The sequence below is a fragment of the Hippopotamus amphibius genome, chromosome 2 (assembly GCF_030028045.1).
Source record: "Hippopotamus amphibius kiboko isolate mHipAmp2 chromosome 2, mHipAmp2.hap2, whole genome shotgun sequence".
Taxonomy (NCBI): domain Eukaryota; kingdom Metazoa; phylum Chordata; class Mammalia; order Artiodactyla; family Hippopotamidae; genus Hippopotamus; species Hippopotamus amphibius.
In genome coordinates, this window is record NC_080187.1 from 59999192 (window position 1) to 60015853 (window position 16662).

The window sequence follows — 16662 nt, forward strand, 5'->3', positions numbered from 1 at the left end:
TTAGCAGTCATATATCCAGGACATATAGCTTTAAGAAAGCCCAAAGAGAAACGATTGTTAGGTAGCAATTATTCACTTATGCAAGCTCTTCCCACATGAGCAGTTACAGTAGGATCACAATTCACAAATGTTTAGACTCTTTCTTTAGGAGCACAGCCCTGAGTACAGAGGCACGGTTTTTGCTTATAACAGTGCTCTGGCTGGCCAGGGGAGAAAAACCAAACAGAATACATATTCTGATCCATCTCATCCATATTATAGGAAACTTGCCAACATTGTGATGATGGTGGAATCAACACTGAGCATCTGGAATGAAGGCAACTGACTCAACAAGGCAGAAGATATGAGCTTCCCAGAAGCTTCCATCCACCCATGCATTCCTCAACAAATATTTACCAAGTGCCCGCAGGTGCTGTGCTCAGCGCTACATGCAATGAATCAAGAAGTAAAAGTCTCTTCAGCCTGGTTGAAACGAATTTCATAATTCCAAAGGTAGAACTCACCCCTCCGGCCCTACAAAGAGAGATGTGATGGGAGCACATATGATGAAGTGAAAGGATGTGAGACACGTGACTTGGATCTGAGCAGGTCAAAGAGCAAGTTGTAGTGCCCCTTCTGTCTCAGCCCCAGGGACTTCCAGCTCTTCCGCTGCAGGCAGGGTCACGTGGTCCCTGCTGGCAGAGCCGGGCTGGTGTGCTTCCCGCTCCCCCTTGCTCTCAAGGCTGTCATCTGTGAGGGCTCCAGGGGATGTGGCCGACGGCTGTCCTACCAAGAAGACCCTCATTCCAGGGCCCCTGAGAGAAGCCTGGTGTCATCTGTTTACAGTCCAAGGCCCTACTAATTTAGGAGACCATCTGGTGACCAAAGAAAGACAGTCTCATTACCAAGTGGCATTTCCCTGGGGAGCCCAAGACCCTCAAAATATAGTTTTCCCAAGACCCCTGCCAATGCAAAGACATGGTAGCTCAAGGAATATGAAACCTACTTGAGAAGGCAGATGCGTGCAAGTGAATGTCAAACAGATATGTCAGCTTAAGAGATGAAGGAGCCCTCTAGGAAAGCTTGAAGAAGGAAATGGCCATGAGGTGGGCAATGAAGAGAGGTCAGATTTGAGAAAAGGGTAAAGGAGGACATTCCCAGGGCAGAGTAGAGTCGAGTCCCCAGAACAGAATGGAGAGTAAGCCAGAGGAGTCCCTGAGGCAGGTGGTGGGACCTGATTGTTGGGGGATGTTATTTCTCATACATGAGCATAGGGCCTGGAAACAGGCTTCCCCTCCTGAGAAGGAGAGGTCAGAGTTGGACCCCATGTGGGCATTGCTCCTTCCTTGGCCAACCAGGATATCCCCTGAAAACCCCTCATTTCAGAAGCCTGTCCTCACACCTATCAAAAAATACCCAGGCTGTGTGCACACATGGGCTGGGCCCCACGCCAGCCTTTCAGGAAGGCACCTTTCTTCCCATCAGACTGCTTTCCTCTCCTACAGGATAGACCAGGAAGGCCCCTGGCAGCCTGGAGGGCACCTTGAAAGTGGGACACAAAGATTGGCAGAGAGACGAGGTCAACAAAATGAAACACAGCCGTATTCACATGCTGTCTGGGGTCACCAGACAGACAGACAGAAACACCAAATCCCAGTCCTCAGGGTTGGAAAGGATGGGTTAGGAGCACGTGGAGGGAAAGAGCTGAGGCCTAGAGTCAGCATGGCTGGCTTCAAATCCAGCCCACCATTTACTGGCTATGTGCCTTGGGCAAGGTTCTCATGCTCTGTGCCTCAGTTTCCTTGTCTGAAAAAGGGGCTATCACTCCATACCTCATGAAGTTCCCTGTGAGGCTAAAAGAGGATAACACATGGAGGAAATATAGAAGAGATCGCAAAGATTCAGCAGAGGTAAATTAATATTAATCCAGTGATTTCCTGAATATTTGCAAGCAGAATTATTTTTTTGAAAATACGTATATATTTTCAATACATTATAAAAATATATTATTTATCAATTATATACTTACAGTTTCCAGGAGAAAGGGACATACCATACTACCTAGGGAAGCACCAGGGTTGGTTGGGAAACAGAAGGAATTGGGGGAATGCATGGTCCAGAACCTTTACTGTGTTTTCCACGGGGAGGAAGGGATGAGGCAGGTTAAACAGCTGAACAAGCTTAGATTGAGTAGCTGGAAATCTGTCAGCAGACTCTGGTCTAGAAGGTGGTCTCTAGTTGTCTGGTACCTGGCCCTGGGGTGATTTAGGGCAGGGAAAATACTGGCTTGGTGAGTGAGAGTTGGATAAAGGGGGTGGTAAGGGGTATAGATTGGAAGTTGGTGGGTTTGCATGTGAAAGGTGTGTTTCAAGGCAAGTTTTTCACTCTCTCTAGGAATCAGTTGACTCTGGGAGGGGCATCTCTCCCCAGACAGCAAGACCCCCAAGATGTCAAATCATCACAAAATGCCTGAAACAAAGCGCATGATTAATACCCTCCTCTTTACCCTAGGGATGTTTCCATGGCTGAACTCAGCACTTATGGCAATTCTGTTGTTGCTTTTTGTTTTGATGTTTATCCTTACTCAGCTGTGAGTTCATGAAGATCAGGGTGTGCATCTTGTGCATCTTGGTACCTTCAGCATCTGTCAAGTGCCTGCCACCAGTCTATACAGTGATTCTTTGACCTGGCTGTTCACTAGAGTCCAACGAGAAGCGCTTAAAAAATACCGATGCCTAGGCCTTATCCTCAGAGATTCAGACTTAATTCATCGGGGGTATATAAATTTCCACTGACTCCTTGAATTTCCTGGGAGGAGTTTTCCAGAGAGAAACCCAGGTTGTGGACAAGGTGTGGTCACTTAAGACACAGCGGGAAACCCTGGTCCTTCCAGCCAGGGGCTTGCCTGGGTGTGGTTGCCTGTTACAGGGGCATCCAGTGCCCATTTTGGCAGAACATTACCTGCTGGACACTGAGTCAGACCTTGGCCTTGAACCAGTGTTGTTCTTCTGTGGCTCCAGGACATGCTCACTGGAGAAGGGGCACTTGCTCCACCCCAAGCAAAGGTCCCAATCCTTCCTCTCTCCTGTCCATGTCTATGAGCCTTTTGTTCTAAGCAGTCAGGCACTGTTCATCTCTCTCAGGGACTCTGGCCTCTATGGTTTCCCTCCATCCCTCTGCAGCTTTCTCTTTGTGCATCCCTAGTGCCTCTTCTGCCGGCTTTACAGTGTATCTTGAAAGGTAAAAGAATCATCTCTGTGATTTCTGCTCTTTTCCATAGAGTCCTTGGAAGGAGGAATGCTGGAAAACCCACCCAGTCTTCTTTTCCTATCCTCTCTCACCCCACATATTAGCTCCTCCCTGGAACTTCCTGGAACTTTCTCCAACTGCCTCCCCAACGACCAACCGCTGCCTCCTCCGCTGGCAACTCCAGGAGCCTTCCTTACACTCCTAGTTGCTCAACACTGCCAGACCCTGATGGCCTTAAGGGCCCATACGCTAGGGCATCCTGGAGGGAACTTGCTCCCCACCTTCTCCAGCCCAGAAATCTGCCAAGATTTCTCACCTCCCCGCAGCCACCCCCCAACAGCTCCTGCACTGCTCTGGGTAAGTGACAGCGTTCTTCTCCCCAACATGGTGTATGAGGTGTGAGGCAGGGACTCTCCATAAGGACCAGCCAGAGCGACAGAGAGACAGAGAGAAGGGAGAGGCCTCAGGGAAGAGAACCATGGCCTGGAGAACTTAAGGGAATGCACGTTTAGGGTGGTATTTCAGATTTCACTTTAGTATGATTTGAGGCTGTTATTTGTGGTGTTTCTATGCTTGCCTCTGAGCAGCAAACATTTCTTGAACTTTCCTAGAAAGGGCTCTTTGGTACATTTCTCACTCCTGGAGTTCTGGACTGGGAATTAGCATTACTAATGGGATTAGCATTACTGATTTAGTTCAGACAGGTCTTATTAAGGAGGTAAGTAACAGACTCAGAAAGTTTCCTACCTGTTTGAGGTCCTGATTTCCTCTTCTATAGGAAGAAGGATCCTCATTTCCTCCCATCTTTAAATATGGGGAGATTTGGAGATTGGATCTATTCATGAAAGGAGGGGGCCAGGTATATACGCAGCTCTTATGGACTCTAAGCTCACTTCTCACCTCCATGAGGAAAAACAAAATATTCAACCTTCCAAGGGTAACATGGCAGCAAATGAACCTGAAAGATGCCACCATTTCATAGCACATCTGGGGCCTTCCATTCTGTGGATTCATTAATATATATGATATAAGGCTAAAGGAGTGAGCTTATTAGGTCAATGGTTGGTTGCTGAGAGCAGCGGGCTGGGGCTCTTTGTTTCTTTTGTTTTGTTTTTTGTTCGGCTGTACTGCATGGCATGCAGAACTTCCCCAGCCAGCAATCAAACCCATGCCCCCTGCAATGGAAGCACAGTTAGCCACAGACCACCAGGGAAGCCTGTGGGGGCTCTTGGAAGGAGAATTTGTGCCCCTGGAATGAAGTGGCCCAGGCCCACAACTTCTGGCTAGAGGTCCAGGAGACCCTTGGATAAGAGGAGTGGTTGGGGCAGGGCCGGGACTGGGCTTTTCTCACAGACACTTCCCTACTCCCCTCACTCCTGGGAAATGTAATTGCTAGAAAACACAGCTGTGGAGCTCTCCCTGCCACTGCCCCCAGGCTCTGATCGCTGTCACCGCCACCAATTCCTGTATCTTCGGCTGCATAAGTTAAAGATCTATGATACAAAATGTGATGGGAGGAAAACAAGCATTCTTAAAATAACAAGAAAAAAATACATTTTGAAACTTTTACATTCCAAGACAATTTCCAAATTGGTCATCTGAAATAAAAGGTGCAAAAAAAGCAACAAATAGTAGTTGGTAACTAAAAGGTGGCCCAGGTGCATTTTGGGAGACTCTGGGGTTCTTTGCTGTTCTCTAAATATGAGGGACAATAAAAGGTCAGAATAGCCTATTTACAACATATTGTTTTTAACTGTGCGTGCTTGTTTATCTAATTATTTACCCAGCATCTACTATGTTCAAAGTACTATGGGAAACACAGAGACAATTGGGGCTCTTGGGGGATGAAACATATGCACAAGGAACTAGAATAGAAGGAAGGTAATGATGACTGCTAACGAGGGAGGAATAAAAGGCCCTGGTGCTCAAGTGATACCCAGATTAACAGAGATGGAGCTGAGAGCTTCAGCAAGTGTACATCCACCTCTCCCACCCTTATTCTCTTCCTTCTTTAAGTGGTAATTGAGCATCTGCTGTTTCCCAGGCACTGTGCTAGGTGCCAGACACAGCAATTCACAGCACACATATGGTCCTTCCCCCATAAAAATAACAGACCAACACACATAAATTGCAAATAAAAATGGTCTGATACATACCATCATGGTGGAAGTATTGCAGATACTGGATGTGGATATGAGAGGATACCCAAGAAGTTTCCCCAAAGGAAGTGATGTTAAATGATACCTGAAGGGTGAGCAAAAGTTAGCTATATGGGTCATGGGGCAGGAGAGAATGACACTCCTTGAAGAGACAACAGCTTATGCAAAGACCTTAGGGTGGGGGAGATTGTAGCTAATTGGGAGGATGGAGAGTAGTCTACACAGGCTAAGTTGTCTATGCAGTGAAGAAAATGAATTAGGTAAGTGTTTCAAAAATGGGCTCTACAGAACACTAGGTCCTTGGATTTGTGTGTACGTGTGCACACAGGTGTGTTAAAATATACATAACACAAAATTCACCATTTTAGTCATTTTTAAGTGTACAATTCAATGGCACTAATGACATTCACAATGTTGCCCAACGATCACTACTATGTATTTCCAAAACATTTATTACAGAAAAGAAATATAGGTGGAATCCCACAGTATTTGTCTTTTTGTGACTGGCTCATTCCACTGGGCCAAATGTCTTCAGGGTTCACCCATCTTGTGCCACATGTCAGAGTTTCCTTCCTTTTACGGCTGAATAATATTTCATTATATGCATTTTGTTTATCTATTCACCTGTTGATAGATGTGTGGGTTGTTTTCACTTTTGGCTGCAATGAACACTGGCATACAAGTATCTGTTTCAGTCCCTGCTTTAAATTCCTGTGAGTATTTAATTGCTGGATCATCTGGTATCAATAGTTCTATGTTTAGCTTTTTGAGGAACCACTAAATTCTTTTCCACAGCAGCTACACCATTTCACATTCCTACCAGCAATGTACAAGGGTTCCAATTTCCTCACATGCTATATAACACTTGGTACGTATTTTCTCTGTGTGTTCCTGTATCTGTGTCTGTATGTGTTTAGTAATAGCCATCCTAATGGATATGATGTGGTATCTCATTGTGGTTTTGATTTGCATTTCCCTGATGACTAGAGATGTTGAGCATTTTCTTATGTGTTTATTGGCCATTTGTATATCTTCTTTGGAGAAATGTCTATTCAGGTATTTTGCACAATTTTTAATTGCTTATTTTGTTGTTTTTGAGTTGTAGGAGTTCTTTCTATATTCTGGATAGTAATCCTTATCAGACATATGATTTGCAAATATTTTCTCTCATTCTGCAGTTGTCTTTTCACTGTCTTGATAAATTCTTTGATGCTAAAAGGTTTTAATTTTGATGAAGTCCAACTTACCTATTTTTTATTTTGTGGTCTGTGTTTCTGGTGTCATATTCAAGAAATTATTGACAAATCCAATATTATAAAGATTTCCCCTATGTTTTCTTCTAAGGGTTTCATAGTTTTAGCTCTTACATTCAGGTCTTTGATCCTTTTTGTGTTAATTTTTGTATATAGTGGATGGTAAGGGTTCAGTATCATTCTTTTGCATGTGGCTATCCAGTTGTCTCAGCACCATTTAGTGAAAAGATTGTCCTTTCCCCATGGTCTTGGCACCCTTGTTGAAAATCATTTCACCATATATGAAAGGGTTTATTTCTGGGCTCTCTACTCTACTGCACTGGTCTTCATCTCTGTCCTTATGCCAGTACAACAGTGTTTTGATTATCCCAGTTGTTTTTTTTTTTAATAAATTTATTTATTTATTTATTTATTTATTTATTTATTTATTTATTTATTTATCTATTTATGGCTGTGTTGGGTCTTTGTTGCTGTGCACATGCTTTCTCTAGGTGTGGCGAGTGGGGGCTACTCCTAGTTGTGGTCTGCAGGCTTCTCATTGTGGTGGCTTCTCTCGTTGTGGAGCACAGGCTCTAGTCATACAGGCTTCGCTAGTTGTGGCATGCAGGCTGAGTAGTTGTGGCTCACGGGCTCTAGAGCACAGGCTCAGTAGTTGTGGCGCATGGGCTTAGTTGCTCCGCGGCATGTGGGATCTTTCTGGACCAGTGCTCAAACCTGTGTCCCCTGCATTGGCAGGCCGATTCTTAACCTCTGTGCCACCAGGGAAGCCCCATAAATTTGTTTTCTATGTCTGTGAGTCTATTTCTGTTTTGTAAATAAATTCATTTGTATCATTTTTTTAGATTCCACATATAGAGATATCATACAATATTTGTCTTTGTCTGACTTACTTTACTTAGTATGATCATCTCTAGGCCCATCCATGTTGCCACAAATGGCATTATTTCATTCTTTTTTATGGCTGAGTAATATTCCATTGTGTATATATACCACATCTTCTTTATCCATTCATCTGTCATTGGACACTTAGATTGCTTCCATGTCTTGGCAATTGTAAATAGTGCTGCAATGAACATTGGGGTGCATCTATCTTTTCAAATTTTGTTTTTCTCCAGATATATGCCCAGGAATGGGTTTGCAGGATCATATGGTAGCTCTATTTTTAGGTTTTTAATTAACCTCCATACTCTTCTCCATAATGGCTGTACCAATTTGCACTCCCACCATCAGTGTAGAAGGGTTCCTTTTTCTCCACACCCTCTCCAGCATTTATTATTTGTAGACTTTTTAATGAGGGCCATTCTGATTTGTGTGAGGTAATACCTCATTGTAGTTTTGATCTGTGTTTCTCTAATAATTAGTGATGTTGAGCACATTTTCATGTGCCTTTTGTCCAAGTATATGTTTTCTTTGGAGAAATTTCTATTTAGATGTTCTGCCCATTTTCTGATTGGGTTGTTTCTTTTTTTGATATTGAGCTATATGAGCTGTTTGTATATTTTGGAAATTAATCCCCTGTCAGTCACATCTTTTGCAAATATTTTCTCTTATCCTGTAGGTTGTCATTTTGTTTTGTTTACGGTTTCCTTTGCTGTTCAAAAACTTTTCAGTTTAATTAGGTCCCATTTAAAAATTTTTGTTTTTATTTTCATTACTCTAGGAAATGGATCCAAAAAGATATTGATGAGATTTATGTCAAAGAGTGTTCTGCCTATGTTTTCCTCTAGGAGTTTTATACTATCTGGTTTTATGTTTAGGTCTTTAATCTTTGGTTTGTTTGGTTGGTTGGTTGGTTGGTTTTTTTGGTTTGTGTTTTTTCTAAACACTTTTTTTTTTGCTTTTGTTTTTGTTTTTTGGCTGCATTGGGTCTTCATTGCTGCGTGCAGGCTTTCTCTAGTTGTGGCAAGCAGGGGCTACTCTTTGTTGCAGTGCTCTGACTTCTCATTGCGGTGGCTTCTCTTGTTGTGGCGCATGGGCTCTAGGTGTGCAGGCTCAATAGTTGTGGCTCACGGGCTCTAGAGTGCAGGCTTAGTAGTTCTGGCACATGGGCTTAGTTGCTCCTCGGCATGTGGGATCTTCCTGGACCAGAGATTGAACCCGTGTCCCCTGCATTGGCAGGTGGATTCTTAACCACTGTACCACCAGGGAAGTCCCTTTAATCTGTTTTGAGTTTATTTTTGTTTATGGTGTTAGAGAATGTTCTAATTTCATTATTTTACATAGAGCTCTCCAATTTTCCCAGTATCACTTATTCAAGAGACTGTCTTTTCTCCATTATATATTCTTGCCCACTTTGTCATAGATTAATTGAGCATAGGTGTACAGGTTTATTTCTGGGCTTTCTATCCTGTTCCATTGATCTATATTTCTGGTTTAGTCCCAGTACCATACAGTTTTGATGACTGTACCTTTGTAGTATAGTCTGAGGTCAGAGAACCTGATTCCTCCAGCTCCATTTTTCTTTCTCAAGATTGCTTTGACTAATCAGGGTCTTTTGTGTTTCCATACAAATTTAAGATTTTTTTCTTCCAGTTCTGTGAAAAATGCCATTGGTAATTTGATAGCAATTGCATTGAATCTGTAGATTACCTTGGGTTGTATAGTCATTTTGACAATATTGATTCTTCCAATCCAAGAACATGGTATATCTTTCCATATGTTCATGTCATGAAGGTAGCTTTTTCTTAATTGAACATTCAGTTGGTTGCTCTCAACCTATGGCTGTTTTCCTGAGCCTCCCATAAAGTTAGCTCAGCCAGTTTGGGAGTTTTGTTCATTTGGATGGTTTCTTGATTTTTGGGTGTGTGTATGTGTGTGTGTGTGTGTGTGTGTGTTGAAGTGTTTAAGGAGGAATGAGAGCTTGGAGCTTCCTAGTCCATCATTTTGCTGATATTAACTGGATTGTTTTTTAAATAGCTTTATTGAGACTTGTTTCACATATTACACAATTCACCAAATTGTATGTATGTATAGTTTTGTTTTTTTTTTTAAGAAACATGCACCTCAATGTTTTGGGTTCTTTTTAAGATTTACTTATTTAATAATTTTATTTATTTATTTTTGGCTGCATTGGGTCTTCATTGTTGTGCACAGGCTTTCTCTAGTTGTAGCGAGTCTTTGTTGCAGCTTGTGGGCTTAGTGTGGTGGCTTCTTTTGTTGCAGAGCATGGGCTCTAGGAGTACGGGCTTCAGTAGTTGTGGCACACGGGCTTAGTTGCTCCACAGCATGTTGTATGTATAGTTTAAATGTGTATAATTTAATGGTTTTTAAGTGTATAATTCAATGGTTTTTAGTATATTTACAGATATGTGCAACCTTCACCACAGTCAATTTTAGAACATTTTCATCACCTCCAAAAGACACTTCATATCCTTTAGCTATCACCCCCATCTCCCCCATTAACCCACCCATTCACCCCAAGATTTAAGCTAGTCAACTTTCTTTCCCTGTACATTTTCCTACTCTGGATATTTCATTTAAATGGAACCATACAATATGTAGTCTTTTGTGACTGACATTTCATTAGCACGATATTTTTCCTCATCCCCCTGCCCCAGGCTCTGTAGAAGGCACAAGGTACCAAGAAGATAAGTGGAGGTGGGGAGCAGCAAGGGTGCAGAGTGGAGCAGGTAGACCCTTGAACTTGTCCAAAAGTGGAGTGACACCCAACAGCCACAACATGAGGATTTGTAGATAGCAATATAGATGTTGGTGAGAGAATAGTAGAAATGAAATTTCCCAGGACCCTTTCTCCCAGGATAAGGAGAAAGGAGAGTGGTCAAAAGATTGAAGTTCAGAATGAGGTGGAGTTCTAGCTGCAGTGGGAGTAACAAAATGAGAGAATAGGAAGGAGAAGAGGTTGTTATCAGAATGGCTTCTTGAATTTCAGATTTTAGGCATGGAATGGTTTTAGTGATGACACTGTCTAAGAAGTCACCATGGGAAGAGAGTCTGGAGGAGAGGGAGGAGGTGTTGGAAGAGGTGTCCCATAGATATGGATGTCACCCAGGGTTGATACCAAGGCTTGGAGCAGGAGAAAAGTTCCCATGCTAGTAGTAATGTCTTCAGTGAGCAAGGAATGATAGGAAGTCAGTTGACACTGATTAGAATTAATTCAGATGGAGTAAGCCCCATGAAGTTTAGATTTTGACAAGAAGGCTGAGGAATTATGGTCTAGAAGTACCAATGGGGAGTGGGGTGCTTATTATCCTTACCTCCCAACCCTGAGACACATGGAGAAGCAGCTTCTCAAGGGGACAGGGAGGTTCTAGTTACAGCAAGAGGTGGAAGTAAAGGGGTGTCAATGGGGAAAGCAAAGTCTTTTCAGCAAACGGTGTTGGAACAACTTTATAGCTACATGCAAAAGAATGAAATTGGACCTTTACCTAACACCGCATACAAAAATTAAGTCACAATGGACCAATGATGTAAATGTAAGAGCCAAGACTGTAAAACTCTTAGAAGAAAACATAGGAGGAAAGCTTCATGACATTGAATTTGGCAATGATTTCTTGGATATGACACCAAAAGCATAGATAACAAAGAATAAAATAGATGAATTGGACTTCATGAGAATTTCAAAAATTTGTGTATCAAAGTACACTGTCAAGAAAATAAAAAGACAACCCACAGAATGGGAGAAAAATTTCACATCAAATATCTAATGAGGGTCCATGATTCTGACATCAGCTCCAATGTGTGAGTTTTTCCCCCACACCAAGCAATTCTCTGACACCAGCTGGGTATCCTACAGCTAAGTTTTCAACTCAATTCTGATGCTATTTACCTGGAGATAGCATCAGCTCTCACAGGTTAAAGGCTCAGGCCTAAAAGACTGCTCCCCCACTTCTGTGCCAATCAAAAGTCCAGGTTGTCACCTGGGCTTCTGACCCACTGGCTGTAGGTTAGTTTCCAACAACCCCTTCCTTGGGTTTGATTAATTTGCTAGAGTGGCTCACAGAACTCAGAGAAACATTTTAGTTACTAGATTACAAGCTTATCACAAAAAGATATAACTCAGGAACAGCCTCAGATAGAAGAGATGTGTAGTGCAAGGGACGCAGGAAGGGGCGTGGAGGTTCCTCTCTGAATCCCATCGTTTTGGGTTTTTATGGAAGTTTCATACCATAGAGATGATTGATTAAATTATTGGCCACTGGTGATTGATTCAATCTCTAGCCCTTCTATCCTCCATGGAGGTGATGAGGTGGGAGGGACTGAATGTTCCAACCCTCCAATTACGTGGTTGGTTCCCTTGGCAACCAGCTTCCATCCTTAGGTGCTTTCCAAAAATAACCTCATTAACATAAACTCAAGGGTAGTTAAAAGGTGTTTGTTATAAATATCAAAACACTTAATCACTCATCACCTAGGAAATTCCAAGGATTTTAGGAGTTCTGTGCTAGAAATGGGATGAAAACTAAATATATATTTATTATAAATCATAATATTTCAGTGTCTAACATTGAGAATATATAAAAAACATATTACACAATAAAAAGACAACCTATTTTTAAAATGAGCAAAGGATTTGAATGGACATTTCTCTGAAGAAGATATAAAAATAGCCAAAAGCTCATGAAAAGATGTTCTACATCATTAGTCATTATTAAAATGAAAATCAAAACCACGTAAGATACCACTTCATGCTCACTAGGCTGACTATAATAAAAAAGAAACAGCAAGTGTTAGTGAGGATGTGGAGAAATTAGAACTCTCATTTCTGGTAGGAATGTAAAATGTAACAGCCACTTTGGAAAATAGACTGGCAGTTCCTCAAACTATTAAACATGGAATTATTGTATCGACAATTCTACTCCCAGGCATAATCCAAGAGAATTGAAAATACATGTTCACAAACAAAGCAAAATGTACACAAATGTTTTTAAAAAGCGTTATTCATAATAGCCCAAAAGTGGAAACAACCCAAATGTCCATCAACTAAGTGGATAAACAAAATGTGGTATATCCATACAATGGTACATTATTCAGCCATAAAAAGGAATGAAGTACTGATACACGATACAACATGACAGACCTTAAAAACACTAAGTGAAAGAAGGAGGTCACAAAAGTACACATATAGTATAATTCCACCTATATGAAAGATCCAGAATAAGCACATCTACAAAGACAGAAAGATTATTGGTTCCCAGGTTCTGTGGGGAGGAAGGAATGGGGAGTAACTGCTAATGAGTCCTTTGGGCTTCTTTGGGGGTGATAAAAATGTTCTGGAATTAGATAGTGATGATGGTTGCACATCCTTCAGTGATTTTTTCTACTAAAACCCACCGAATTGTACACGTCAAAGGAGTGGATTTTAAGGTATGTGAATTAAATTTCAATTTTTTTTTATGAGGAATGAAAGAAAAGAATGAGGGGAAATTTGGTCATTGTAGTACAGGACCAGAAGGCATAGTGGAAAGGCCGAGGAGAGAGGGAGAGCATGAGAGTCTGTGTCTGGGTAGAGAATGGAGCTGACACTTCGGCATTGATAGGGGGTGTCAGGTACAGGAGGCCTGGAGGGATGGGAGGGGGGTAAAGCATTCCAGGAGCACTGGACAAGTAGATCCAGGTGTTTGGAAGGACCAGGACATCTCAGGAAGCCAATAGGTTTGGCCTGATTGATGACGTTGGGAGGTGGTCTCAGCCCAGGCGCCTGAAGGAAGAGAAGGCAGCTTCAGGGGTGGACACGCAGGGGTCTGGAGATGGTGCCTCCAGAGTGAAGCAATTGAGCAAAACAAGCTGGTGATGGAAATGGGGAGCTGTGCTCCCCAGGCTTGAACGTGGCTCTCGGATCTTGGACTCTGAGTTCAAAGCCAAGTCCTGTGAATCCCCAAAGAAAGGATCAGATTCAAAAACACCAAGAACCACTGCATTCTGTCAGATCTCTCTGTACAAAAACAAGCCAGAGAAAGTTAGATAAATAAACAAAAGGGATCCAGGGCCTGAGGCCAACCTGAGTGGTTAGTTTCCTACTGATATTTATAGAGAGTTAGGAGCTATTGAGTGAAAATAAGGACGATCACAAACAGAAGTGGCAAGTTTGTCAGGCATTCAAACAAGAATTTCCCTCGCATCTAGACCCACCAGGGACGGCGCTTGGAAAGCTAGACACCGACGAGGTACTGCCTGGGAGAAGCCTGCAGGCTCGGGGGTGGGGAGACTATAAGCAAATCACTAAGAAATAACTACAAAATAAATTTACAAACATATAAGAACAATAAGAAAAGGAGTAAATTGCTCTGATTCTATATGATGGGAATCTAATGGAGTCTCCGGAGTCAGAGCAAGTTTCTCTGAAGAAACCACACTTCCGAGTCCCCCAAGAGGGAGTGCGAAGTGGGGGCGGAGCATAGGAAAGCCCTCGGCTAGAAAGGACTTTGAGGGACAGGAGGAGAGTAGAGAGACGTGGCTAGAGAGTCAAGAAGAGCCGGATCTTGCAGGGCATTGTGGGATACCTGGAAGATTCCGGGCTTTATTCCAAGAACGAAGGGCACAGAGGGACGGCACGTAGGGGCACAGCGGAGCCGCAAGAGGGAGCAGTAGAGCAGAGTGGTTAAGGAGCATGGAGTCTGGAGTCAGACAGTGAGGGTTCCAATCCCAGGTTGGTCACCTACTACCCACGTGACCCAAGTCCAGGTTAGCTAACCTCTCTGTGCCTCAGTCTCTCCCGCTGTAAAATGGGATCATGATAGGACCTACCTCAGGAAATCATCATCATGAGAATTCAGTGCTGAAAGCCTGGCACTCACTGAGTAAGGAGGAATTGCTGATGTGAGCGGCTCCACGGGAGCAATCGTGCACCGTGGACTCACCCCCACCTCCAGACAGCCATTCGTCACTGGGGCTAAGGGCTGTTGGCACCCATGAAAGTTCTGGCTTCTCTAGTGGCTGCCACTTGGAAGACAGGAGTCTCTTGGCCTTGGATGACCATTCTGGCGCCATCATCCTCTGGCTCGGGCTGCCCTGTGAGCTCCATGAGGACAAGGACCATGCTCAGCCTATACCCGGGGACCAGCACAGGGCCCGGCACATAAGAGGTGCTCATATCTGTGGGTGAGATGGATTGCGAAGAAGTGAATGAAGGGATGGATGGATCTGTGGAAGAATATTTACAATATCCATTAATTATTGAGCATTCCCTACGTGCCAGGCATCTTACTAAGTGCCTTACATAATTCATTTCATTTTATTCTCACAACCATGTTGTGGGGGAGCTGCTAGGAGACACTCTCCAGTAGGGAGATCTTGGGAAGGATCTGTCGGGGAGCCCTAGTCATACTTCAGGGAGTCTGATTATGGAAGAAATGTGTTCAGTTTGTAGCCTCGAGGAAGGGCTTTTCGCTGGAAGTTGGCATCCTGGAAGCAGGAATTCAACCAGAAAGGAAGCTCAGCTGAAAATGGTTTCTCTACAGATCTAGTTGCATAGACTGTAGAGCTACCAGCTCATCTTCCTTAGCCAGGCACAGGCGCGATGGGATCATTTTACTTGTTTTTGAAGGGGGGAAGCTGTGTGTCCTAGAGAGGCATGGGGCCCTCCAGTCCTGTGGCGAAGCTCAGAGCAGAACCCAGGAGTCCTTAGTCCCCCCTACCCCCCACCCATTCACCCCAAGGTGGGAGAACGGCCTTTGATCCCCCCCCCCCCCGTCCTCCCACCCCCACCCGCTGTGGATCCAATCAGAGCCTCACACCCTCGAGCCTCCTGCAGTCGGGTACCAGCCAAGCTTTTCAGTGCGGCTCAGCTCTGAGGCCCCCCCTCCTCCCAGTACAGTGCTGTGCTGTGCACGCGGCCCCTTCCCGAGCAGCTCTCTGGCTTTCTTCTCCAGGGACTATTATTTTGGGAAAGTGCTGAGTTCAGCATCGCTGCAAGGTATAGCCGGACTTGCCCGTCTGTCCTCAGCTGGCCCTGCGGAGCTGGCCTCAGGGCCGGGCAGCCCTACCCCTCCTGCAGCAGCCCCTCCTATACGTCCTACAGGGTCACCACGTCCAACTACGGCCACCATCCGACAGCCCCAAGGCTGTCCAGACAGGTGGCAGAGGAGCTGTGGGCGTGAGAAGCAGAACCGTGCAAGGGGCACGGCCCAGCCTCGCTCCTGCTCCTAAAACACCCAGCAAGGTCAGGCACCTCGCGAGCACCCCCAGAACCCGAAGCCTGGGGTGACCAGGCTCCCAGGGTTTGCCTAAAGCCAGAGGAGCAGGCTGGCCCTCAGCCAACGGAGCGCACGCGGGGCAACTTGGAGGGTGGGGGGTGGGGGCGGCATGCAGGACGGGGAGGGCCATGCAAGAGGCTTACAGAAGCGCGCCTGCTCTGCAGCCTGCTCTGCGTCCTGGCAGCGGACCCTGACGGAGGAGGGGCCTCGGCCAGGACTGTAAATTGAGTCCAGCTGGGAGGAGGCCCAGGGCCGCCCAAGGTACTTGTGTCCAGGTGGCAGATTAGCTGCCAGAGCCCAGGCTGCGCCCGCCTTTCTCCCTGCAGAGCCCAGGGCTCTGTCCTGCTAGGTGGGCCCCGGGGGAGGAGGCTGCGGGGTGGGAAGGGCGCCCCTGCAGAGGGCCCGCAGCACCAAGGGCTCCTTCCGTTCCAGGTGCCCATGGGCTGGACTATGAGGCTGGCCACGGCAGCCCTGCTCCTGGGCCTCGCGATGGTGGTCACGGGAGAGGAGGAGGAGAACAACCTGTGCGTGTACGAGGCCCTGCCTGAGAACGACGCTGTCTTCTGCAAGTAAGGCTGGGCGGCACCTCCACCCCACCCCACCCCAGAGGGCAGAGGGAGGGGGGCTCTGGGAACCAAGGGCCACTCCCTCCCGAGGCAGCCTCTGCGGACAGGCAGAACATGAGTCCGCTCTGGGATCACCTCAGCAGGGGACGACATCCCGGAAAGGACTTCGAGACAGGCCCGTGCCGTCCAGAGGGCAGTCCCCCTACGATCAGGAGGGCACACACATCTGGTTGGCTTCCCCTGGGGCCTCCAAACCTGAGGGTCCCTGTGGGGTGGGCCTCACCCTCCCTGCCGGGACCCTGAG

At 45.2% G+C, this 16662-nt stretch overlaps 1 protein-coding gene across 2 annotated transcripts in view; it reads left to right on the plus strand.

The window, feature by feature from the left end:
• PEBP4 (phosphatidylethanolamine binding protein 4) overlaps nucleotides 1-16662 on the plus strand; it is a 235862-nt gene that overhangs the window by 20003 nt on the left and 199197 nt on the right. Inside the window, exons 1-2 of one of the 2 annotated variants that reach the window (XM_057724905.1) lie at nucleotides 16097-16141; nucleotides 16225-16361. In XM_057724905.1, coding sequence (XP_057580888.1) covers nucleotides 16231-16361 — 131 coding nt within the window. In that variant the 5' untranslated portion in view covers nucleotides 16097-16141; nucleotides 16225-16230. Of the gene's footprint in view, nucleotides 1-16096; nucleotides 16142-16224; nucleotides 16362-16662 lie in introns of those variants that run through there. The other variant, XM_057724906.1, reaches the window with a different exon arrangement.